The sequence below is a fragment of the Coregonus lavaretus genome (assembly GCF_964263955.1).
Source record: "Coregonus lavaretus genome assembly, chromosome: 4".
NCBI lineage: Eukaryota > Metazoa > Chordata > Actinopteri > Salmoniformes > Salmonidae > Coregonus > Coregonus lavaretus.
In genome coordinates this window covers 36,094,246-36,121,733 of record NC_139991.1, presented here as the reverse complement: position 1 = coordinate 36,121,733, position 27,488 = coordinate 36,094,246, and the positions used below count along the sequence as shown (strand labels likewise).

At 45.8% G+C, this 27,488-nt stretch overlaps 1 protein-coding gene across 1 annotated transcript in view; it reads right to left on the bottom strand.

Moving 5' to 3' along the window:
* Nucleotides 1–27,488, bottom strand: part of col27a1a (collagen, type XXVII, alpha 1a) — a gene marked incomplete at both ends in the record, with an annotated part of 366,083 nt that overhangs the window by 86,962 nt on the left and 251,633 nt on the right. The window contains 10 exons of the mRNA XM_084160593.1: nt 2,359–2,412; nt 2,511–2,567; nt 13,970–14,023; nt 16,599–16,652; nt 19,491–19,598; nt 19,805–19,858; nt 22,254–22,361; nt 22,833–22,886; nt 22,994–23,047; nt 23,371–23,424. Coding sequence (XP_084016719.1) covers nt 2,359–2,412; nt 2,511–2,567; nt 13,970–14,023; nt 16,599–16,652; nt 19,491–19,598; nt 19,805–19,858; nt 22,254–22,361; nt 22,833–22,886; nt 22,994–23,047; nt 23,371–23,424 — 651 coding nt within the window. The remainder of the gene's footprint in view (nt 1–2,358; nt 2,413–2,510; nt 2,568–13,969; nt 14,024–16,598; nt 16,653–19,490; nt 19,599–19,804; nt 19,859–22,253; nt 22,362–22,832; nt 22,887–22,993; nt 23,048–23,370; nt 23,425–27,488) is intronic.

Sequence of the window (27,488 nt, the reverse complement as noted above, 5' to 3'; positions counted from 1 at the left end):
AAGGTATTGATTGAGGACTTATTTGTGGAGGAATGTAACTGTTTTTCTGGGTGATGTGATATTTTATTTGTGCTTCCCATTACTGTGTTTTTGTAAATCTGAGGATCCAAGATCTTTTACAAATTATCGCCCAATATCTGTACTATGATGTTTTTCAAAAATCCTAGAGAAACTGGTGTGTAAAAGAATGTTGAAACATTTAAACCAACACTTTATTCTATATGAGCACCAATATGGTTTTCATAAAAACTACTCTACAGATATGACTCTTTTACAACTTGTGGATAAAATCTTTATAGCCCTAAACAACAATGAATACACTCTTGGCATCTTTCTAGATTTATCAAAAGCATTCAACATGGTTGATCATTAAATATTACTATATTGCATTATTTCGGTTTTCATGATTATACATATAAATGGCTATATAATTATGTTTATGATAGAGAACAATTTGTAAATGCAAATGGTTGTGCATCTACCAGGGCCAAGATATCCTGTGGCGTTCCACAGGGTTCAATCCTTGGACCTTTGTTATTCCTAATCTATATCAAAGACCTTGCTGCTGTGTCTTCTACCATACTTCCCATTCTTTTTGCTAATGATTTTATCAATCAAGAATTTCAATTCACTAATCAATGAAGCCAACTCAGGCATGGCCAAGGTTTCTGAAGGGTTCCAGGTAAATAAATAACCTTTCAATGTAAAAGAATCCAACTTCATTGTATTTACTGGTAAGAATAATACATATTTTTTTATATAAAAAAAAAGAAAATAAACACTTTTTTTTTTTTTTAAGAGTCAGAATCTCCATTGGTGGGAATAAAATGGACCAGGTTCCATCCACTTGATTCTTAGGTGTTCTAGTTGATGAAAAGTTATATATCATATTCACTTTGTCTTTAGCAAAGTGGTGAATTCCGTTGGTATCATCAGAAAAATTAGTGGTTTGGTTCATCAGTCTTGCTTCCTAATGCTATACTACAGATTAATTTACCCATATCTCATTTACTGCAATATTATCTGGGCCAGTACATACTGTATGCTCCCTACCTACACAAATTACTCATCACACTGAAGAAATTTGCAAGACTAGCCACCCCCTTTAACTACTTGCCTCCATCTGTCCCTCTGTTTAAGAAACTCAATATATTGTCTATCTGCAACATTTAATATACTCCAATTATGCACCTTCATCTACAAATACACATACCTCCCAGACAGCCTACCTAAACCCTTCAATGGATTCTTCCAGGTAAATTCCCAAAGTCATGCATACAACACAAGACACTGCGATAACCTGCACCCTCCCACTGCCGCACCTCACAGTCAATTCTCTATCAGATACAGAGGTTCCATACTCTGGAATTCCTGCATAGACTAGGGGTTAGCCTGATGAACCAAACTACCCAGTAGTCTCCTCCATGCAGTTTGTTATCTGTACTGTTATGTCTTTCACTTGTTTTCTTTGGTGCGAATAAATAAAACCTAAAAACCCAAATAAGCTAGTTAACGTTGCTAATAATAAAGTTAGCTAGTTTGCTTAAAGCTTGAATCCTTAATTGGTGAAACTAACACCTACGTTGGGGATATTACAACAATAAGAAATGTTATTGCAAAGAACAAACACACTTTCTTTCCCCTAAGACATAATTTATACGTTTGTAGTTATAAAAAACAGATTTGTTGTCATGTTTAGGTTGAAAAGGTGAAAGGTCAGTGGTGAATGTACATCTCGGCAACTTGGGTAGCAAAATGTTCTTAGAGTTTCCCACTTGTAATTATGACTTGGAGTTTCGTTCAAGTGAAACTTCTGAGTCAAAACTCAGAACTTCAGATAATTCCGACAGCATGTAAATGCCCCATATGACATCAGTTGCAAAGATATGGCGTTATATCGAAGCCAAAACTCATGCTAGCAGATAATCCGTTACAAGCGCATATAAAACACATGAAGTGTGCACATGTTCAGTGTAGGGTGAACAAATTGAATTTGAGAGCGTGCAAGTGTGTCATTGGGAGCAGAAAATCATTGCAGCACACAATAAATGAGTCTGAGAGTGGAGATAAACTTCCCCCTGAAGAAATACTAATCAAATGTAAAGATTCAGAAGTTGTTGCAAATATACCCTGTTCAGATGTCTCTTCTCACACAAATATTTTAATTTTACTCTTCAAAATCCTTCTTGCTCTAGCCGAGTGAATCTTTTGCTATAATATTTTACAGGTAGATGTCAGTGTCAAAAGTCTAACCAATGAGACAACCTGGAATATATAACTGAAATTCAATTGGTCAGGATTTTTTTGACCAAACAGCTGGTTGACTGGTTTGTTTAAATGCATATTCATAACACTTACTAGGTATCCTGGATCCCCTGATTCCCCTCTCTCTCCTCTGTCTCCTGGAGGACCCTGATCAAAAACAGAAGAATAGGTCGATAGTAAAGACCCTCACAACCGTATTGGGATTAGTAATGAAAGATGAGAGAAGAGAATGGGGAGTAACTCACTCTGTCACCTGGAAGACCATTCGGACCCTCAACCTTCCCATCATCCCCTTGCTCGCCCTAATATAAAGAAACAATGTAAATGTTTCTTTATATGGAAGACAATACAATTAACCTCACACAGATTGCTCACTGAATGGGTACTGTTTCTTCAAAGATGGTTGGTAAGTGTCCTGAATGATCCTACTGTAACTGCGTACGCATGGCAGATCAAAAAAACGCAACAACAAACACATATCACATAAGTGCATGAAGCAGATACAGTTTTCTCTCTCTCTCTCTCTGCAAAATAAAAGCTATGCATTGTTTACGCCATGCTTAAATGACCAGCGTTAGCCAGGGTTGATTTGTTGTTTGATATGCATTACATCTAAAGCAGACTTGGGGAATATAAAGGATAACTACAGAGAGTTGTGTAGGAGGATGTTTGTTTCACAATTCAAATCGGAAACATTGGGTTCAAATGTAGATCCAGACAGCTGGTTGATGTTAATACACATTATAACAGACTGAGGATAGAGACATGTTGATAGAGCATTATGGCCAAACAACACCACAAGCGTCAATTTTTTTCTTATGCCCGTCAGACACAGTTTAATCTAACCCCCTGTAATAAATTAGACGCGCTACACTGGGAGCAGAAGAATCACATCAGAGAGGCAGCAAACTCGATTTGCTAAACTGTCTTTTTACACTTCAATTCAAAGGTTTTTACGAATGTCTGATATACAGTGTAGTGAGAAAGTATTCATACCCCTTGACTTATTCCATATTCTGTTGTTACAGCCTGAATTCAAAATGTATTACATAGATTACTCCATAATGACAAAGTGAAAACATGTTTTTAGAAATATTTGCAAATGTATTGAAAGGTATTGAAGATGAAATACTATTTTACTATTTTCTACATTGTAGAATAATAGTGAAGACATCAAAACTATGAAATAACACATTTGGAATAATGTAGTAACCAAAAAAGTGTTAAACAAATCAAAATATATTTTATATTTGAGATTCTTCAAAGTAGCCACCCTTTGCCTTGATGACAGCTTGTAGACAATGTAGAAAATAGTAAAAATAAAGAAAAACCATGAATGAGTAAGTGTGTCCAAACTTTTGACTGGTACTATAAGTATTCACACCCCTAAGTCAATACGGCAGGTAGCTTAGTGGTTAAGAGTGTTGTGCCAGTAACCGAAAGGTCGCTGGTTCTAATCCCTGAGCCGACTAGGTGAAAAATCTGTCGATGTGCCCTTGAGCAAGGCACTTAACCCTAATTGCTCCTGTAAGTCGCTCTGGATAAGAGCGTCTGCTAAATGACTAAAATGTAATACTTTATAATCACCTTTGGCAGCAATTACAGCTGTAAGTCTTTCTGGCAGTGGAGGCTCCTCAAGACAATATTTGAACAAATTAATTTCTTCCAAAATGAAGGAGACGCAAGAGAGAAATAGAGCGAGAGAGAGATTTCATCATTTTCTTTCACTTTCAGTTTCACTTACTTAGCTAGCAAATGCAGCTAGCTAGTTTAGCCTACTGAAACACCCTGCTCAAACAGAGGGATGCTATGTTAGCTAGCTGCTATGACTTTCCAACACAACACTGGAACTCTTCCAAGTCAAGGTAAGCTTTAAGTATTACTAATTTATTGCCACCGGGCCGGTGTAACTGCTTACTGACTGTACACAAACGTTACTGCATGATTGTAGCGGGTTTACTAACGCGTTAGTTCTATTAGCTATGCTGACGATGACGTTACTTTAGCTAATATGGTGACAACGATGTAGGCTGTTTGTAGAGGTTTGGCTTGGAACCTATTTTTCGCATGGTCACATACAGCTGATTTGTTGTGCTAATGATTACACCCTATATCAGCTAGATGCTGGCAAGAGTGTGCAAGGTGGTTTTGAATGTCACTGTCTGTCACCACAAATTTGTCTCTCGACCTGTGTGCACCTACGTTGTAAACTTTCATTCATAGGCTAGGTTTTAGCAACCTCATGATGGGTATAGGGAAAATGTGAGTATCATGTAGTAGCCTAAACCTATCGCTGTTACAGTGAACTGGGTGAATGGAATATGAATGAGAGTCATCCAATATGCTGTAATAGAAATAAGGCCATGCTCATGAAAAACATATCGTCCTCCCTCATCTTAAACGGCACTGACCACCCCTGCTTTCTGGTTAATACAATTCTTCAAGCTCTGTCAAGTTGGTTTGTTGATCATTGCTAGACAGCCATTTTTAAGTCTTGACATAGATTTTCAAGCCGATTTAAGTCACAACTGTAACTAGGCCACTCAGGAACATGCAATGTCCTCTGTAGCTCAATTGGTAGAGCATGGCGCTTGTAACGCCAGGGTAGTGGGTTCGATCCCCAGGACCACCCATACGTAAAAATATATGCGCACATGACTGTAAGTCGCTGTGGATAAAAGCATCTGCTAAATGGCTTATTATTATTAATGTCGTCTTGGTAAGCAACTCCAGTGTAGATTTGGCCTTGTGTTTTAGGTTATTATCCTGCTGAAAGGTGAATATGTCTCCCAGTGTCATTGGAAAGCAGACTGAACACGGTTTCCTCTAGGATTTTGCCTGTGCTTAGCTCTATTATGTTTATTTTCATCCTAAAAGCATACCCATAACATGATGCAACCATCATGCTTGAAAATATGAAGAGTGGTACTCAGTGATGTGTTGTGTTGGTGTCACAACTTCCTCCGAAGCTGCCTCCTCAACATGTTCGGGCAGGTTTCGGCGTTCGTCGTCACCGGCCTTCTTGCCGCTACCGCTCCTCATCTCATCATTCCATTTGTTTTGTCTTGTTTATTACACACACCTGGTTCATATCCCCTCATCAGTACCTGTATAAGTGTTCCCTCTGCCCCCTTGTCTTTGTGTGTGATTGTTTATTGTGGAGGATAGAGAAGCTCGGTGGAGCTCCGTGTATTTTGTATCGCTGGGATATTTCCCTGTGTGCCTTGTATTTTCCAGTGCGCCTGTTTTGCGCACTGGAGTGTTTTGACGCATTACTGCGTAACTCTGGGTTTCGGAATAAATCCTGTTATTCTGTGATTTACCCTCCTGCGCCTGACTCCTTCACCTATTCACAGAATCACACACCCAGCAGGAGAGGAGCACATGTCTGGAGTCATGGCACAGGTCTGGGAGCATTCGACAATGCTAGCCAGCTTGGGAGAAGTGATGGATCGGGTTCTCCAGGTCGTCCAACGCCTGGAGAGGAGAGGACCCAATATTTCGGGACCAGCTGAGCGACCGGATCCAGCCACCCACACCCCAGCACCCAGATGATTCATATATCCCGACCAAGGGAGTTTGACGGGACAGCTGCCCACTGCCAGGGATTCCTCCTGGATCTATACTTCTCGACCATCAGCCTGGCTCCATCGGAGCGGGAGATGGTGTCCGCCCTCGTCTCCTGCCTCTCGGGGACAGCCCTGGAGTGGGCCAACACGGTCTGGAGTGAAGGAGGAGCCACGTTGGACAACTACGGGGAGTTCGCTCGCCTCTTCCAGGCCGTCTTCGATCACCCGCCCGAAGGTAGAGAGGTGGGCGAGCGGTAGGTCCACCTGAGGCAGGGGACGAGGACCACGCAGGACTTTGCCCAGGAGTTTCATACTCTAGCGGCTGGGTCCAGGTGGAACGAGCGGGCCCTCATCGACCATTTCCGGTGCCACCTGCGAGAGGACGTCCGAAGGGAGCTAGCCTGCCGGGACACCACGTTGTCTTTCAATCAACTGGTGGACATGGCCATCCGGTTCGACAACCTGCTGGCTTCTAGAGGACGTCCTGGAAGGGGCCTGCCCATTTCACCCACCCCCCCCAACCCGCATCACGAGTTAATGGAGCTGGGTGGTGCGGCGATCCGGGAGAGTGGAGGACGACAGTGCCAGTGTCACTCTTGTGGCACGAGAGGACATTCTACTGCACGCTGTCGTCAGCGTTCTTTGGGGTCTGGAGGCAGCAGGCAGGGCACTCTCGCGTCACCCCCCCAGGTATCGAACACCCACACTCGTTCAGAGCCCTCTGCTGCGCACTGTACCCTACACCTCCACTTCCCTGATTACATGGTAGATCCCCAGTGTAAGGCACTGGTCGATTCAGGCGCAGCTATTACATTGGTTCCCCTATCCATTCCACTCCCCATCAGAGCACCTGACAGTCGAATATTAGGGTCCGGGTTCATTAGGGAAGTTACAGCACCAATCAGTATGGTTACGCACAAGAACAATAGAGAACAAGTCACCTTTTCTATTTTTGAGTCTCCTGATTTCCCTGTTGTGTTGGGTCTTCCTTGGTTAGTATGAAAATGTATGCACTCACTAACTGTAAGTCGCTCTGGATAAGAGCGTCGGCTAAATGACTAAAATGTAAATGTAAATGGAAAATGTTAGCACTACACAACCCCACCTTTTCACGGCCGCAGAGGGTTCTCACAGGGTGGTCGCGAGAGTGTCAGGGTAGGTGTCTAGCTGTTTCCGTTGGTGCAACCATGGTGGAAAGTCCAGACACTACCTCCACAGTGCGCATTCCCCCCGAATACCTCGATTTGGCGCACGCTTTTTACCACCTCATCGGGCGGGGGATTGTGCGATAAACCTCTGGGTAGACGCTGTGCCTCCCAGGAGTCATGTGTATCCCCTGTCGCAGACTGAAACGGAGGCGATGGAGACATACGTCTCAGAGTCCCTGCGCCAGGGGTGCATACGTCCCTCCATTTCCTCCGCCTCCTCGAGTTTCTTTTTTGTGAAAAAGAAAGACGGAGGTCTGCGCCCTTGCATTGATTACCGAGCACTGAACAAGGGGACAATACGTTATAGTTATCCTCTACCCCTCATTCCATAGGTAATCGAGTCAATGCATGGGGCGCGCTTCTTCACAAAATCTGATCTCCGGAGTGAGTACAACCTGGTGCGTGTCCGAGAGGGGGACGAGTGGAAGACAGCATTCAGCACAACCACGGGGCATTACGAACACCTCCTGGTGATGCCGTACGGTTTGATGAATGCTCCATCCGTCTTCCAGTCCTTTGTGAACCAGGTGTTTCTGGACATGCTTGGTCGCGGTGTAGTGGTCTACATCGATGACATTCTGGTGTATTCCGCTACGCGCGCCGAGCATGTGTCCCTGGTTCGCAAAGTGCTGGGCCAACTGTTGGAACATGACCTTTACGCCAAGGCAGAAAAGTGTCTGTTTTTCCAACAGTCCGTCTCCTTCCTCGGATAACGCATTACCACCTCAGGTGTGGAGATGGAGGGAGATCGCATTTCAGCCGTGCGTATTTGGCCGACTCCAACCACGGTAAAGGAGGTGCAGCGCTTTATTGGCTTTGCCAACTACTATTGGAGGTTTATCTGGGGCTTTGGCAAGGTCGCAGCTCCTATCACATCTCTGTTGAAGGGTGGACCTTCCCGGCTCCGCTGGTCTGCTGAGGCTGACAGGACCTTCAGTAACCTGAGGGTTCTGTTCACCTCAACCCCGGTACTGGCCCATCCCGATCCATCACTACCGTTCGTAGTGGAGGTGGATGCGTCCGAGGTAGGGATAGGCGCTGTCCTATCTCAATGCTCGGGCACATCACACTAGCTCCGCCCCTGTGCCTTCTTCTCCAAGAAGCTCAGCCCGGTGTTGCAGAACTAAGACGTTGGTGATCGGGAGCTGTTGGCTGTTTGTTGGCTGTTGTCCGAGCCCTGACCGTGTGGAGGCACTGTCTAGAGGAGGCGAAACACCCTTTCCTCGTCTGGACGGGCCACCGTAACCTTCGATTCCCACAGGGGGACAGTATAAATAATGTATGCACTCACTAACTGTAAGTCGCTCTGGATAAGGGCGTCTGCTAAAATGAAATATAATAATATGCCATTTAGCAGACACTTTTATCCAAAGCGACTTACAGTCATGTGCGCATACATTTTTACGTATGGGTGGTCCCGGGTATCGAACCCATTACCCTGGCGTTACAAGCGCCATGCTCTACCAATTGAGCTACAGAGGAGTACATCCGGGCAGCGAGGAGGCTCAACCCTCGCCAGGCCAGGTGGGCCCTATTCTTCACCCAGTTTGATTTTACACTATTTTACATTCCGGGTACGAAGAACGTGAAGGCAGACGCACTGTAACGGCTGTACGACCCAGAGGAGAGGCCCATAGACAATACCCCCATACTCCCGGCCTCCTGCATTGTGGCGCTGGTAGTGTGGGCGATGGACGCGGACATAGAGCGGGCGTTACGCACAGAGCCATCTCCACCTCAGCGCCCAGCTGGGCTGCAGTTTGTGCCGTCTCTTGTCCGTGACTGTCTGATCCATTGGGCACACACGTCTCCCTCCTCTGGTCACCTAGGTATCGGCCATACAGTGCGCAGCCTATCCGGAAAGTACTGGTCGCCTACCTTGGCTAAGGACGTGAGGGTGTATGTCTCCTCCTGCATGATGTGCGCCCAGAGTAAGGCACCTAGGCACCTCCCAGCGGGTAAGTTACAGCACTTACCAGTTCCACAACGGCCATGGTCCCACCTGTGTATTGACTTTCTCACTGATCTTCCCTCTCTCAGGGTAACACCACCATCCTGGTTGTTGTGGACCGCTTTTCAAAAACCTGCCACCTCCTTCCTCTGCCTGGTCTCCCCACGGCCCTGCAGACTGTGGAGGCCCTGTTTACTCACGTCTTCCGGCACTACGGGGTGCCAGAGAACATAGTGTCTGACTTGGGTCCCCAGTTTCCATCCAGGGTCTGTAAGGTGTTCATGGAACGTCTTTGGGCTCGGTTAACCTGACCTCTGGGTTTCACCCTGAGAGCAATGGGCAGGTGGAACGGGTGAATCAGGATGTGGGTAGGTTCCTGCGGTCCTACTGCCAGGACCGGCTGGAAGAGTGGTCAGTGTTCTTGCCATGGGCAGAATATGCCCAGAACTCTCCGCCACTCCTCCACTAACCTATCGCCATTTCAATGTGTTTTAGGTTATCAGCCGGTTCTTGCACCATGGAATCAGAGCCAGATCAAAGCTCCTGCGGTGGATGACTGGTTTCGGCACGCAGAGGAGACGTGGAACGCTGTCCAGAAGGCCAACGCTGACCGCCACCGCAGTGAGGCCCCGGTCTTGGTACCTGGTGATCAGGTCTGGCTCTCGACCCTGGAATCTGCCCCTTCGCCTGCCCTGCCGGAAGCTGAGCCCATGGTTTGTGGGGCCGTTCAAAGTCCTGAGGAGGATAAACGAGGTTACTTATAGGTTATTACTCCCTCCAGATTACCGTATTAACCTCTCGTTCCATGTGTCTCTCCTCAGGCCGGTGGTGGCTGGTCCGCCCCAGGAGTCTGAGGTGCGGGAGGTTCTTTCCCCCCCTCTGCGGTGCTGGGTTCCGGTGAGGAATATCCTCGATCCGTCCCTATTGTGGTATTTCCACTGTCACCATCCGGCTCGCCCTGCTCCGCGTCCTCCTGGCCGTCCCCGAAGCCGGTGTTGGCGAGCTGCTGGAGCTGCACGTCAAGGTGGGGGGGGGGGGGGGTACTGTCACGACTTCCTCCGAAGCTGCCTCCTCTCCTTGTTCGGGCAGGCTTCGGCGTTCGTCGTCACCGGCCTTCTAGCCACTGCCACTCCTCATCTCATAATTCCATTTGTTTTGTCTTGTTTATTACACACACCTGGTTCATATCCCCTCATCAGTACCTGTATAAGTGTTCCCTCTGCCCCCTTGTCTTTGTGTGTGATTGTTTATTGTGGAGGATAGAGAAGCTCGGTGGAGCTCCGTGTATTTTGTATCGCTGGGATATTTCCACCTTGTGCCTTGTATTGTTTTGACGCATTACTGCGTAACTCTGTGTTTCGGAAAAAATCCTGTTATTCTGTGATTTACCCTCCTGCGTCTGACTCCTTCGAAACCACCTCATCACAGTTGGATTTGCCACAAACATAATGTTTTGTATTCAGGACATAAAGTTCATTTCTTTGCACATTTTTTTGCAGTTTTACTTTAGTGTTGTAGATCCATCCTCAGTTTTCTCCTATCACAGCCAATAAACTCTGTAACTGTTTTAAAGTCACCATTGGCCTCATGGTGAAATTCTTGAGCGGTTTCCTTCCTCTCCATCAACTGAGTTAGGAAAGACGCGTGTATCTTTATAGTGACTGGGTGTATTGATACACCATCCAAAGTGAAATGAATAACTTCACAATGCTCAAAGGGATATTGAATGTCTGCTTTTTTTTTCATCTACCAATAGGTGCCCTTCATTGTGAGTGTGACACTCTGGCTCTGGGACTTTTGTATTTGAGCCAGGGTGTATTTTGTTTTGTTGGGTTTTGGTTTTGTTTCTAGGTTTGCCTTTCTGTTGGCTGCATTTCTAGGTTTGGTCGATGACTCCCAATCGGAGGTAACGAGTGTCAGCTGTCGGCTCGTTATCTCTGATTGGGAGCCATATTTATTCTGATTGTTTTCCTGTGGGAATTGTGGGTTTTTGTTCCAAGTTCAGTCGGTGTACTGAGGACGTTACGGTTCTTGTTTTATTTTGTCGTTTATTCTACAATAAAGTCATGTTTCTTGGACACGCTGCGCCTTGGTCATACTTGGACGACATAGACCCGCGTGACAGAAAAACCCACCATAAAAGGACCAAGCAGCGTGTCAAGCGGCAACAGGATTTATGGACGCCTATCAAGGATTCATGGACATGGGAGGAGATACTGGATGGAAAGGGTCCTTGGGCACAACCGGGAGAATATCGCCACCCTCGTGAAGAGCTGGAGGCAGCTAAAGCCGAGAGGAGGCGGTATGAGGAGGCAGCACGGAGTCAAGGCTGGAAGCCCGTGGGTACTACCCAAAAATTTCTTGGGGGGGGGCTAAAAGGGAGTGTGGCGAAGTCAGGTAGGAGACCTGCGCCTACTCCCTGGACTTACCGTGGAGAGCGAGAGTACGGGCAGACACCGTGTTACGCAGTAGAGCGCATGGTGTCTCCTGTACGCAGGCATAGCCCGGTTCGGTACAGTCCAGCTCCACGTATCGGCCGGGTTAGAGTGAGCGTTGAGCCAGATGTCATGAAGCCGGCCCAACGCATCCGGCTACCAGTGCGTCTTCTCGGGCCGGCGTACATGGCACCAGCCTTACGCATGGTGTTCCCGGTTCGCCCACATAGGCCGGTGCGGGTTATTCCACCTCCCCGTACTGGTCGGGCGACGGGGAGCATCAACCCGGGTAAGGTTGGGCAGGCTCAGTGCTCAAGGGGGCCAGTAAGCCTGCACGGTCCGGTATTTCCGGCGCCACCTCCCCGCTCCAGCCCAGTACCACCAGTGCCTACACCACGCACCAAGCCTCCTGTGTGTTCCCCGAGTCCTGTGCGTCCTGTTGCTGCTCTCCGCACTAGGCCTTATGTGCGTCCTCAGGGTCCAGCATGCCCTGTTCCGGCTCTCCGCACTAGGCCTTATGTGCGTCCCCAGGGTCCAGCATGCCCTGTTGCTTCTCTCCGCACTAGGCTTTATGTGCGTTCCCAGGGTCCAGCATACCCTGTTGCTTCTCCCCGCACTAGCCCTGAGATGCGTGTCCTCAGCCCGGTACCTCCAGTTCCGGCACCACGCACCAGGCCTACGGTGCGCCTCAGACGGCCAGAGTCTGCCGTCTGCCCAACGGGGCCTGAACTGCCCGTCTGGACTGAGCCTGCAAAGCCGCCCGTCTGCCATGAGCCTTCAGAGCCGTCCGCCAGACCGGAGCCGCTAGAGCCTTCCGCCAGACAGGATCAGCCAGAGCCTTCCGCCAGACAGGATCAGCCAGAGCCTTCCGCCAGACAGGATCAGCCAGAGCCTTCCGCCAGCCATGAGCAGCCAGATCCGTCAGCCAGCCATGAGCAGCCAGATCCGTCAGCCAGCCATGAGCAGCCAGATCCGTCAGCCAGCCATGAGCAGCCAGATCCGTCAGCCAGCCATGAGCAGCCAGATCCGTCAGCCAGCCATGAGCAGCCAGATCCGTCGGCCAGCCATGAGCAGCCAGATCCGTCAGCCAGCCATGAGCAGCCAGATCCTTCAGCCAGCCATGAGCAGCCAGATCCGTTGGCCAGCCATGAGCAGCCAGATCCGTCGGCCAGCCATGAGCAGCCAGATCCGTCAGCCAGCCATGAGCAGCCAGATCCGTCGGCCAGCCATGAGCAGCCAGATCCTTCAGCCAGCCATGAGCCGTCCAGCCAGGATCCGCCAGAGCCGTCCAGCCAGGATCCGCCAGAGCCGTCCAGCCAGGATCCGCCAGAGCCAGCCAGCCAGGATCCGCCATTGAGTCCGGTGCTGTCCCTTAGCCCGGTGCTGCCCCTTATCCTGGTGCTGCCCCTTAGTCCGGTGCTGCCCTTTAGTCCGGTGCCGCCCCTTAATCCAGTGGAGTTTAGTTGGGGGGTGGTCATGTGGAGGAGGCTACGGAGGCGGATAGTGACTAAGGTGGGGTGGGGACCACGACCAGGGCCAGAACCGCCACCGTGGACAGACGCCCACCCAGACCCTCCCCTAGACTGTATGCTGGTGCGCCCGGAGTGCGCACCTTTAGGGGGGGGTACTGTGACACTCTGGCTCTGGGACTTTTGTATTTGAGCCAGGGTGTATTTTGTTTTGTTGGGTTTTGGTTTTGTTTCTAGGTTTGCCTTTCTGTTGGCTGCATTTCTAGGTTTGGTCGATGACTCCCAATCGGAGGTAACGAGTGTCAGCTGTCGGCTCGTTATCTCTGATTGGGAGCCATATTTATTCTGATTGTTTTCCTGTGGGAATTGTGGGTTTTTGTTCCAAGTTCAGTCGGTGTACTGAGGACGTTACGGTTCTTGTTTTGTTTTGTCGTTTATTCTACAATAAAGTCATGTTTCTTGGACACGCTGCGCCTTGGTCATACTTGGACGACATAGACCCCCGTGACAGTGAGGCATTGGAAAACCTCGCTGGTCTTTGTGGTTGAATCTGTGTTTGAAATTCACTGCTCAACTGAGGGACCTTACAGATAATTGTATGTGTTGAGTACAGAGATGAGGTAGTAATTCCAAAATCATGTTAGACACTATTATTGCATACAGAGTGAGTCCATGCAACTTATTATGTGACTTATTAAGCAACTTACTCCTGAACTTATTTAGGCTTGTCATAACAAAGGGGTTGAATACTTATTGACTAAAAGCAATTCTGCTTTTAATTTTTAATTAATTAGTAAACATTTCAAAAAACATAATTCCACTTTGACATTATGGGGTATTGTGTGTAGGCCAGTGATGCAAAATCTCAATTTTATCCATTTTAAATTCTGGCTGTAACACAACAAAATGTGGAAAATGTTAAGTGGTGTGAATACTGTCTGATGGCACTCTATGCCTGTGATATGCTTCTGCTGTAGCACCCCCAAAATTACGTTGGCAAAGCAACATTAGCCTTACGTGATGCTTGCAGTCTAGTTTCTGAGTTAGACATAATGTGAGGGGAATTGTGTACCTTTTCACCATTTGGTCCTGGACGCCCAATAGGGCCTTGGGGTCCCTGATGACCCTACACAGACAGACAGGGACGGAGGAAAGGGGTTAATTCTGTGATATACAGATTTAATCAGTGATAGACTTTTAAAGACAATTTCACTGATGTTCGTGGAGATCACATTCGCTGACATAACCTTTAAAAGTCAATTGCAGTGCACAGGTTGTTTATCTGTGTCTATTTGAATGTCAACAACAGTAAAGAAATAGCACATAGAGTTCTGGGCATACAAAAGTTACTTTTTCAAAATGCCTTTCTGCAGCAAAGTACACAGTTTATGTAATGAACTCTCTCGCAGGGTGACGCCAAACGCCATATAATGAAATACATTTCTGAAATATTTCTGTGATGGCACAGTTACATCCACTTTGAAGCAAAACATGTTTTACTGTTTCTTAACTTGTTTCCTTGTCACACATCAGAGGTTTGTTTACTAAAATTGACCATTTTCTAATTCTGGGGTCAACTCCAGTCTGGAGAGCTACTGGGTGTGTAGGCTTTTATTTCAGCACCACACCTGATTCAGCTATTCATGATTCATCCGGAGGATCATGATGCATTGAATTAGATACCTAAGTGATGGTCTGGATTAAAAACCTGCACACTCGAAAACGAGAGTTGGAGAACCCTGTTCTAACTGGTATTAAGCCAGTTGAAACCAATTATAGTCCTTAGGTATTATGATTATTTTAGTGACAGAACTCAGGCCATCGTGATTGATGAGGTTAAGTCATAATTTCTTGAAGTAGTTCCGCAGGGGTCGATACTAGGACCTGTTCATTTCACTTTTTATATAAATGCTATTGGTTAATCTGTTGAAAATGGTAAATGTAATTCCCTGACTGCTGACATGACTGTGACAAGGCTACAGTCCGATTTTGCAGTTGTGCAGGAAGCCCTTACTGATTTAAAACTCATGCGTAATATGGGCAAAACAAAATACATGTTGTTTTCAAGTTCTCGTAAGATTGCGCTCATCGGATGGTTCTATACTGAACAAAAATATAAACGCAACATGTAAAGGACCCATTTTTCATGGGCTGAAATAAAATATACCAGAAATGTTATGCACAAATTTGTTTACATCCCTGTTTGTGAGCATTTCTCCTTTGCCAAGATAATTCATCCACAGACTGCAGGAATGTCCACCAGAGCTCTTGCCAGAGAATTGAATGTAAATTATTCTACCATAAGCCGCCTCCAACATCGTTTTAGAGAATTTGGCAGTATGTCCAACTGGCCTCACAACCGCAGACCACGTGTATGGCGTTGTGTGGGCGAATAGTTTGCTGATGTCAACATTGTGAACAGAGTGCCCCATGGTGGCGGTGGGGTTATAGTATGGGCAGGCATAAGCTACGGACAATGAACACAATTGCATTTTATCGATGGCAATTTGAATGCACAGAGATACCGTGATGAGATCCTGAGGCCCATTGTCGTGCCATTCATCCACCGCCATCACCTCATGTTTCAGCATGATAATGCACGGCCCCATGTCGCAAGGATCTGTACACAATTCCTGGAAGCTGAAAATGTCCCAGTTCGTCCATGGCCTGCATACTCACCAGCCATGTCACCCATTGAGCATCTTTGGGATGCGCTGGATCAACGTGTACGACAGCGTGTTCCAGTTCCCGCCAATATCCAGCAACTTCGCACAGCCATTGAAGAAGAGTGGGACAACATTCCACAGGCCACAATCAACATCCTGATCAACTCTATGCAAATGAGATGTGTCACGCTGCATGAGGCAAAAAGTTGTCAGACCAGATACTGACTGGTTTTCTGATCCATACCTCTACCTTTTTTTAAAAGGTATCTGTGACCAGTCATGTGAAATCCATAGATTAGGGCCTAATTAATTTATTTCAATTGACTGATTTCCTTATATGAACTGTAACTCAGTAAAATCTTTGAAATTGTTGCATGTTGCGTTTATATTTTTGTTCACTATAGTTAGCCTACTCCCGATCTGGACAAATGATCCACCTACCACTGTTGCTACTATGAGTGGTGGATAGAGGGCAGGATAGACAGATTGGTAGACTATATTGACCTGTAGTATAGTTAGTGCGCGGAAAAGCATAGTGCATAAGGGCAATATCAAAACTCTTTAATATAGGGGAGGCTCATGCAAGCAGATGAGGAAATTTGTCTACGATGGAATTCTAGGGTAAAGCCTGCAAAAAGGCGAATGTAAACCAGGGAAAAAACACACAATCCTCCCCAAAGCAAAGAAAAATTGTTAGACAACCCTCCCCTAAATTTCATACTGTCCCTAAGTGGTGTGATTAAAAGCATTAGGAGTGAAGCGCGTTGGGGGAACAGTTTTACCTCAGTACATTACTGTAACCCAGTTTTAACTAATTAGTACAGTGTGATCAAAAGCATTACAGGAGTGAAGAGCTTCCAGGAGAGATATGGTGATCAAGGAACAGGTCAAAAGCTGTATTTTATTTGTTTCATTTTACATTTTTTATGTGTTTTATGAAATTGTACAGTATATGCAGGGCTCCCTTGTAAAAGAGACACTGGTCTCAATGGTGACTCCCTGATTAAATAAAGGTAAAGAAATATGTAGACTTACCTCATAACCTGCTAGACCTATTTCCCCCTGTTTACCCATTCTACCTGGGGCACCCTGTGAGAGGAAGGGAGGGAGGGTTTGGTTATAATCACACTGGAGCTAAAACTGCAAATAACCACATTACCCATCTAAAGTGACAGCCTTCAGATGTCAGTGAAGGTCAAACCTAAATACAGCAAACTATACTGTCAATATGCAAGTTTCTCAAGATTTTGCCCTGACTGCTTGACTTCTTACTGTGCTTTACCTTCTAGTTCTAACATCATGGCCCTTATTGATAAAGCATCTCAGAGCAGGAGTGCTGATATAGACTCTTAGAAAAAAGTGTTCCGAAAGGCAGTGGCGTGTATTCAAGCCAGGCCTCCCCAAAAAAATGTATCAAAAACATTGATACAAAAAACATAAAACAATGTATATTTCGTTTCTCTGTGTTTCATTCTGATCCAACCATTAATTCATACATTGTTCTGCCCCTGGCCTGAGAGGATGAAAGTTTAATATGTACAGTAGCTAGATGTAGAAGGCTAATGTTAACTAGCTAACGTTGCCCATGAATGGAAGTTAGGCTAGCGAGCAAGCATTTTAGCCAGGTAGCCTAGGAAAACTATAACTAAAAGCATGTACTGTATGTCAACATGAAAGAGAGGAGGATGTCATTGGCATTTCTCTACAAGTAGGGTGAGTCAACATGTTTTTCTACTTACACGAGCGCGCGCAAACAGAAATCAGAACCATGGACAGCCACATCATATTTAGCTTATGTTGATTGGATTAAATTGTTTTTGGTATTTTTTAGTTGTCACTGTATTAGACTAAGCAGAGGTGATATGATGATGTTGAAATGTTGAAGTTGAAATGGTGATGGAATAGTGAAGGCAGCTCCTGTTTTGTTTTTGCGACTTGCGGTAACTCTCTGTGGTTCTAAATCAATAGTTGTTTAGTGGTCGTAAAATGTCAGAAACATTAACTTGCTTAACCATGCTGTAGGTCATGTAACTGTCTGTTACATGCAATATGCGTCTTGGACTTGACCGGACAAAGGTTGCTATCCGGTTTTGTGATAAAACAAAGGTGTGGTTGAATTTATTCTGCCACTGTCTTCTTATTGTCTCTGCCATTAGGCCTATATATCACGGTCGCAAGGCATATGAATGAACAGCAAATAACGCAATTATCACAACACATACAGTGAGGGAAAAAAGTATTTGATCCCCTGCTGAATTTGTATGTTTGCCCACTGACAAAGACATGATCAGTCTATAATTTTAATGGTAGGTTTATTTGAACAGTGAGAGACTGAATAACAACAAAAAAATCCAGAAAAACGCATGTCAAAAATGTTATAAATTGATTAGCATTTTAATGAGGGAAATAAGTATTTGACCCCTCTGCAAAACATGACTTAGTACTTGGTGGCAAAACCCTTGTTGGCAATCACAGAGGTCAGACATTTCTTGTAGTTGGCCACCAGGTTTGCACACATGTCACGAGGGATTTTGTCACACTCCAGGACCTTAATGTGCTTCTTCTTGAGCCACTCCTTTGTTGCCTTGGCCGTTTCATGCTGGAATACCCATCCACGACCCATTTTCAATGCCCTGGCTGAGGGAAGGAGGTTCTCAACCAAAAGTTGACTGTACATGGCCCCGTCCATCGTCCCTTTGATGCGGTGAAGTTGTCCTGTCCCCTTAGCAGAAAAACACCCCCAAAGCATAATGTTTCCACCTCCATGTTTGACGGTGGGGATGGTGTTCTTGGGGTCATAGGCAGCATTCCTCCTCCTCCAAACAAGGCGAGTTGAGTTGATGCCAAAGAGCTCGATTTTGGTCTCATCTGACCACAACACTTACACCCAGTTCTCCTCTGAATCATTCAGATGTTCATTGGCAAACTTCAGACGGGCCTGTATATGTGCTTTCTTGAGGAGGGGGACCTTGCGGGCGGTGCAGGATTTCAGTCCTTCACAGCGTAGTGTGTTACCAATTGTTTTCTTGGTGACTATGGTCCCAGCTGCCTTGAGATCATTGACAAGATCCTCCCGTGTAGTTCTGGGCTGATTCCTCACCGTTCTCATGATCATTGCAACTCCATGAGGTGAGATCTTGCATGGAGCCCCAGGCCGAGGGAGATTGACAGTTCTTTTGTGTTACTTCCATTTGCGAATAATCGCACCAACTGTTGTCACCTTCTCACCAAGCTGCTTGGCGATGGTCTTGTAGCCCATTCCAGCCTTGTGTAGGTCTACAATCTTGACCCTGACATTCTTGGAGAGCTCTTTGGTCTTGGCCATGGTGGAGAGTTTGGAATCTGATTGATTGATTGCTTCTGTGAACAGGTGTCTTTTATACAGGTAACAAGCTGAGATTAGGAGCACTCCCTTTAAGAGTGTGCTCCTAATCTCAGCTCGTTACCTCTATAAAAGACACCTGGGAGCCATAAATCTTTCTGATTGAGAGGGGGACAAATACTTATTTCCCTCATTAAAATGCAAATCAATTTATAATATTTTTGACATGCGTTTTTCTGGATTTTGTTGTTGTTATTCTGTCTCTCTCTGTTCAAATAAACCTACCATTAAAATTATAGACTGATCATTTCTTTGTCAGTGGGCAAACGTACAAAATCAGCAGGGGATCAAATACTTTTTGTAGGTTGTTATATGGCTTTTTTAAAGGGTTCTCCTATGGGGACAGCTGAAGAACCCTTTTAGGTTCTAGATAGCACCTTTCTTTCTAAGAGTGAAGGATCAGGTGCCCCCTTTCCATGTAATTTTATAATTTTGATCTAAAAGGAAAAACTGTTCCTAGATCAGCAGGTCCTCCTCTGAGACGGTTTGTGAATACAGGCCCAGAAAATGATGTCACTGTCTGCAATATTACAGGCCCACATTACCACAGGTCCAATGGTTCCTCTCGAGCCCTTCGGTCCCACAAACCCTTTTGGCCCCGTCTTTCCGATTGGTCCCGTCTCCCCAAGATGACCAATATGACCTTTTGCTCCCTACAACATACACATATAATTGGTATGATATTATATGAAACACTATAGAGTAAAACGACATGATATAAATGTACATGTACTGTAAACAAAGGTACATTTATAAAGGTATAATACAGGTATAATTGGTATTGCAGGGTTCTGGACCATGTTTTGATCTAGCAATGGAAAATAATAGGTGAAATCAAATCTGTGGTTGATAAGAATACCTTTCTTCCTGGTTTGCCTCTTTCACCAATCTTGCCGGATTTACCCTCTTGTCCCTGGAGTGGAGATATGAGACAGACTGAGAAATAGACATTTCAGCTGAATAGCAACATATGAGAAAATGTAACAGAGATAGACAATGGTGTAGGGCAACATTTTTAGGTGAGGGAGCGCAAAATAATGTAAATCATGTATGATAATTATTCACGTTTTACCAGTGAAATGTCCAAACTGCATCTGCATGCCAATCATTTGATTGATCTCAATCCGTTTCATGGGAATATGCATTTAGATCTTCTTGAATGACTGTTTCATGAACGGCTTAGAGCAGATGGGGTTAATAAACTATTAGCCTTACTTGTATTTTGTTTCAATCAAAGCACATATCCTGCCCGCTCTGTTGAGGTTTGGCGCATTAGATTTATTTATTTTATACTATTCAGCTTCCGCTAGCCATCCTAAAATCCCATTAGAAATGATAAGGTGTTTTTGGTGTAATAGCAACGTTATAGGCCTACTATGCTATGCTGTTATATTTGGTTCGGTTATGTAAAATGCAAATTAATCATTATGTGATTTTGCGAGACATTGATTCAGCTTTGATCTAACTTTACTAAACGAGCACCATTGTGAGACGTGATGATCTTCTATTTGAAATAACATTTATAAGTGATGAGTAGGACTATTAGGCATAGGCAACAGATGGGTGTTATTTGATGAGTGTTATTTTAAGAAATTTGAGCACCCTTCGGGGTGCTGAATGGACAGCGTCAGGATCATGCAACTTAAAAAGTTGATCCAACTTGTGGTGCTGAAGGATAGATGAAGGATAGCTCTGCCATTCGGCAAGTTCAGAAACAAACAACAATAATTTGCAGTATAGCCCTAATAGGCCTACGACTACATGGTATATAGCTATTTGTAGGCTATAGCCTAATGTAAACACAAATACAAATAGCTTAATATCATTGCACTGTTTGCGAGAAGAGCTTTAGTTGCGAGTAGGTATTTCATTGTATTGTGTAGCTTACACTACGCTGTATCATAAATAAACTTTGATTTGATTACCTTGAACACATGGTTACAATATATCCTATTACAAAATAAAATAAAACAGAGAGGTGAACTATCAATTCATAGAATTTATTTGCATAGATTAAACATGCACAGATTAAACAAACATCAAATCAATTGACCAAGTAGTGAACATAAATCATTACTCTGTTTTAAAACAGACATAAAATCCAACTTTTGATGTGGTGTATTCATGCATCTCAATAAACTATAACCATAATGTATTATTACCTTCAATTTGGCCCAATTCACATTTCAAATTGCCGACCCTGACATACCAAGCTAGAATGGGTCCTGCGTCTCAACCAATATAGGCTAAATACTTCCAGAGAGGGACAGGCTCCTTGGGCTTTGCTGTGGCTAATCTGGTTTGGGTTTCCTCAGCAGAACAGTGTCGCCGTAACCAAGTGGTCACATATTGTTCTGGGTTCCACTGCGCAAGAGGAGGTCCATGGAGTTTTATGAACATCAAGGCAGACACACAGTGAATTTGGATCTTAAATCTTGTTGGTGTGATGATAAGGTTCATGTGGCTAAACCCCCTCTCACATGCTGCCGAGCTGCAGGGAACAGTGCTTGACCTGGACTGAAATAGGTTCTGGTACTCATTTTGGGTGCCGGTACTGTTTATATTAGGTGCAGGAGCTCCACAATACTTTTGAGCTAGTAAGAGTCAAGAACTGGAGATGTGTACAGTGAAGCAGTGGTCTCAGCTCGCGTGTCACATGTTCTCCCCTACTGTGAACAAAGTCCCTAAAGCAATTGATAGTGGAGGCACACGGGAGGGAGAAGCGTTGGCACAGGATGCAAATGTCTTCTTCCCTGAATATCGGAGTGAGAGGCTTTGGCCAGCTCTCTCTCTCCAGGATGTTTGCCTGACGTATCAGGTGTGTGTAATCAGACTGCGCTGCAGTCTGGTCCACTGCAGACGTGCCTTTAAAGCTTGTGGTTGTGAACAGGCGGCTTCTCATGTTGTTTATAAGGCTGGACAGGAACTGATGGTGATTATTTTTCAACGTTCTCATTGGCCAAAGTGGTCAAGTCTCTGATGGTCCTCCGCAGTGCACACTTGCAGCTTCTTCATCATTCAGAGAGAAAACAGGGAATAAACTACCTACTTCTAGGCTGCTATACATAGGCTATTTATTTGGGTTGTCGTTCTATCGTTTTTCATGGAATTTTAGTGGTATTTATTTACTACATATTTACTATAACCCTGGAGATAGACCCAGTCAAATAATATCACAGTTGGTGTACTGTGTCGGGTTAACATATTGTAGCCATAGAAAGCTTTTATTTAGCAAGGTAAGCAATTGAGAACAATAATCAACCTGGTTGAGTGAGTGTGTGGGGTGTTTGGTTACGTTTGTCACTCACTGTGACGCCTGTGAGTCCAGGATCCCCAGGTGGGCCCTCCTTTCCCTTCATTCCGGTTTCACCCTTCTCGCTTTTGTCGCCCTCCTGCCCCATGTCACCCTTTTCACCCTAAGGAAACAGAACAGCATGGGCTCAACTGGGGAGCTCAATACAACGAAAAACCGAATGATCTGCAAAGAGAGCTGGTGAAACAAACCACCAGCAGGCAAAATGTGGCATGGAAAGTCATAATGATGTCATATTTCTGGGTGTAAACAGTTTTTCTGGTTGCAGAGTCATCAGATAACCAGGTAAAGAGGTATTTCCTCTTCATAATATTTTGGTTGTTATCTGTTCAGATATGTAATGATATAACCAGTTCAAAATGTTTTTGCCTGGACGTTTCAAAAGACGATAAACAACCTGACCATTACCTCACAAAAGACGTCAGAATAATGAGAGCACCATTGAAAATGAGACCATGGTCTCAATTGGGCTCCCCTGATTAAATACAAGTTAATACAAAATACAATAAATGGTCCACTACTTTTGACCAGAGCTCTAAGTAGTACACTAATTGAGATCTGTCTCAGGCCTTACCTTGGTTCCATCAGGACCAGCAGCACCGGCCTCTCCCTCAAGCCCTGGCTCTCCCTACACACAGAGCACAAGCAGTGAATGAGTTTCACATTTGATGGCTAACAAAACACAAAACGATCAAGTGAAATTCATTTTAAGAAGAGAATGACAGAAACACTGACCCGTTGTCCTATTAGTCCCTGCTCTCCGATGTTCCCAATGGCTCCGAGTGCTCCCTGACACACACACACACACAGAATGTTGAAGGCAGGGTTTCCTTAACGTTACAGATATGTTCCTGCCCGTGTGTGTGTGTGTTTGTGTGTGTGTGTGTATTTATGCATGTGTGCATACGTGTGTGTGCATGGGTGTGCTGTAACAATAACTGCCTACATACAGTAACTGTCATTTGTCATTTACACAGACTCATCACAGAAACATAATTTGAGAGTGAAGTGAGAGACTGACTGATTATAATGGACAGACAACCATGTTACAGTGTTAGAATGAGGAAAGAGGGTGATAAGAGTATGCTGTGGTGAGTACTCTTGTGACTGACCTTCTCCCCTGGCTCGCCAGGCAGTCCTGGATCACTCACTTTGCCTGGAGGACCCTAAGAGACAGACAAAAAGAGTAAAGGAGAAGTAACCGAAAGTGCGCTGGTTCGAATACCCGAGCCGACAAGGTGAAAAATCAGTCAATGTGCCCTTGAGCAAGGCACTTACCCCTAATTGGCTCCAGGGACACCGTACTACTATGGCTGACCCTGTAAAACAACACATTTCACTGCACCTATCAGTATCAGTATCAGGGAACCACAGCGAGACGATCCAATTCCTGCTAATTAAGCCCTTAACTCCTCAGGTTCCCGTGGTATTGGGTTTCTCTTGGCTCCAGCAACACAACTCCTTTTTTGACTGGTCTACTGGTGCCATCATGGGCTGGATCCCGTTCTGCCACGCTCATTGCCTGAAGTCAGCGCAGCCTGCCCCGGGGCATCTTCCTGGGGGCTCGGAAGTTGCCTCGGACCTCTCCGATATTCCCGCGGAATACCAGGACCTCCGGGAGGTGTTCAGTAAGGCCCGGGCCACTTCGCTTCCACCGCTGCCGGGTTCATCCGTCCTTATGCCTCCCCCGCAGGCGCAGGGTTCTTCTTTGTGAAGAAGAATGACAAAACCCTGCGCCGGTGCATCGACTACCGTGGCCTCAACGACATCACGTTGAAGAACCACTACCCGCTACCACTCATCTCCTCGGCCTTCGAGCCGCTCCAGGGGGCCAACGTGTTCTCCAAGCTGGATCTACGGAATGCCTACCACCTGGTGCGGATACGGGAGGGGGACGAGTGGAAGACTGCCTTCAACAAGGCCAGCGGTCACTACGAGTATCTGGTCATGCCATTTGGCCTTACAAATGCTCCAGATGTGTTCCAGGCCCTGGTTAATGATGTTCTCCGCAACATGTTGAACTGGTTCTTCTTCGTCTACCTCGACGACATCCTCGTCAGACTGGTACTCCAACGCCTCCTGGAGAACCAGCTTTTTGTGAAAGCGGAGAAATGCGAATTCCATCGCTCCACCATACCCTTCCTGGGCTACATCTTCGCTGCAGGGAGTGTACAGATGGATCCCGGGAAGGTGAGAGCGGTGGTGGATTGGCACCAGCCTACGTCCAGAGTGCAGCTGCATCAATTCCTGGGATTCGACAACTTTTATCACCACTTTATCCGGGTTACAGCACCCTGGCTTCACCCCTGTCTGCACTCACCTCTCCCAAGGTTCTGTTCACATGGTCCTCAGCTGCTGACCGGGCATTCCGGGACCTCAAACACTGTTTCACCACTGCTCCCATCTTGGTTCATCGTGACTCGTCCCACCAGTTTGTGGTGGAGGCCGATGCTTCGGTTGTTTTAGTGGGGGCGGTCCTGTCCCAGCATTCTGCCCTGGACCTCAAGTTACATCCCTGCGCCTTCTTCTCCCATCGCCTCAACACCACAGAGAGGAATTACGATGTGGGGAATCGTGAGCTTCTCACGGTGAAGATGGCGTTGGAGGAGTGGAAGCACTGGCTGGAGGGGCGGAATATATTTTCATTGTGTGGACAGACAACAAGAACTTGGAATATCTCCGCACCGCCAAGCATCTCAATTCCAGGCAAGCTAGGTAGGCCTTGCTTTTCACCCGGTTCAACTTCTCCCTCTCATACTGACCGGGATCCAAGAATGTCAAGCCAGATGCGCTGTCAAGCTGCTATAGCCCCGCGGCTACACCCCCGGAATCCGAGACCATCCTTCCCACCTCGTGCTTGGCGACGGCACTCAGATGGGAAAGCAGGTCCGGGAGGTGCAACATTCCCAGCCGAACCCCGGGGGGTCCCAGATAACCGGATGTTTGTTCCTGACGCTGTTTGCTCCGCGGTCCTGGAGTGGGCCCACTCCTCCAGGCTTACCTGCCACCCGGGCTCCCATCGACCCTGGCCTTTGTGCGACAACGCTTTTGGTGGCCTACCATGGTTCCTGACATCTCCGCGTTCATCGCCACATGCACGATCTGTGCGCAGAACAAGACTCCTCGACAAGCTCCGGCTGGTCTCCTCCAACCTCTGCCTGTTCCTCAACGTCCCTGGTCTCACATATCCCTTGACTTTGTCACGGGTCTTCCCCCATCTGATGGCAACACCGCCATTCTGACAGTTGTAGACTGGTTTTCCAAAGCCGCCCACTTCATTCCTCTCCCCAAGCTACCCTTCGCCAAAGAGACAGCCCAGCTCATGGTGCAGCAAGTCTTCCGGAACCATGGACTCCCAGAAGACATGGTCTACGACCAGGGTCCTCAGTTCTCGTCCCGGTTCTGGAAGGCGTTCTGCACACTCATTGGGTCGTCAGCCAGCCTATCCTCCGGTTTCCACCCTCAGTCCAACGGCCAGTTGGAGCGAGCCAACCATGACCTGGAGACGACTTTGCGCTGCCTGGTCTCCGCCAACCCCACCACCTGGAGCCAGCAACTAGTGTGGGTTGAGTCCCGCAAACTTTCCCCCCGGTATTTAGCCCTTTCCCCATCTCCAAGATCATTAGCCCCTCTTCTGTTCATCTTCTGTTGCCCCGTACCCTCCGTACACATCCCACTTTTCATGTGTCTAGGATAAAACCCATGTCTCACAGCCCTTTGTCTCCTGTTTTCTTAATAGAACCCATTAAATTATAGTTTGTTGTCATTAGTTCCAGTATAATACAACAACATTAATTACAAACAATTTCGTTTATCGGAAACAACAGCTCTACTTTATATTAATTTCTATTTGATTCACCTGTAAGACAGCCTGTCCCTTTAAGAGTGACTGATGACGTCACAGCTAGCACAAGCTCGCAGTAATAAATAGCCTAACTCCCAAGTTAAGCTTGCAAAATGTGGTTGTGCAGAGAATCTCCAGTTTTCTAAAATTAATATTCGAACTGTTTTATCCTTTACTGTGTGTGAATGCAATAATTGTGAGTAGAGTCTTTGTTTCCGTATGTTTCCTGATGAAGTTGTCAATGTTTTAGTCATATTTTCATCATTGTACAGCATTTTATGCACTTTTTTATGCTAGCTAAGAAACTACTGTTAGCCAAATTGTGCCTGTCAGCTGACTAGCTAGCTAGCTAAGTTGTATCCATTAGTATTCCATTTTTTAGTCACTGTATTGTTATAGCAGATGAGAAATGTTTCTTGCTTGTTATTGCTAAATAGAGTATATGTGCCTTATTCATTGGGAAGTCAACCCTGTTTTCATGATTTCTGGTAGATCATCAAAATAAATAAATCACATCACGTTTTTTTACTCATTCAGCAGTTTCCAGTAGAATACTATTGGAAATAATTGTTAAAATTTCCATTTACAGTGAGGGAAAAAAGTATTTGATCCCCTGCTGATTTTGTACGTTTGCCCACTGACAAAGACATGATCAGTCTATCATTTTAATGGTAGGTTTATTTGAACAGTGAGAGACAGAATAACATCAAAAAAATCCAGAAAAACGCATGTAAAAAATGTTATAAATTGATTTGCATTTTAATGAGGGAAATAAGTATTTGACCCCTCTGCAAAACATGACTTAGTACTTGGTGGCAAAAACCTTGTTGGCAATCACAGAGGTCAGACGTTTCTTGTAGTTGGCCACCAGGTTTGCACACATCTCAGGAGGGATTTTGTCCCACTCCTCTTTGCAGATCTTCTCCAAGTCATTAAAGTTTTGAGGCTGACGTTTGGCAACTCGAACCTTCAGCTCCCTCCACAGATTTTCTATGGGATTAAGGTCTGGAGACTGGCTAGGCCACTCCAGGACCTTAATGTGCCTCTTCTTGAGCCACTCCTTAGTTGCCTTGGCCGTGTGTTTTGAGTCATTGTCATGCTGGAATACCCATCCACGACCCATTTTCAATGCCCTGGCTGAGGGAAGGAGGTTCTCACCCAAGATTTGACAGTACATGGCGCCATCCATCGTCCCTTTGATGCGGTGAAGTTGTCCTGTCCCCTTAGCAGAAAAACACCCCCAAAGCATAATGTTTCCACCTCCATGTTTGACGGTGGGGATGGTGTTCTTGGGGTCATGGCAGCATTCCTCCAAACACGGCGAGTTGAGTTGATGCCAAAGAGCTCCATTTTGGTCTCATCTGACCACAACACTTTCACCCAGTT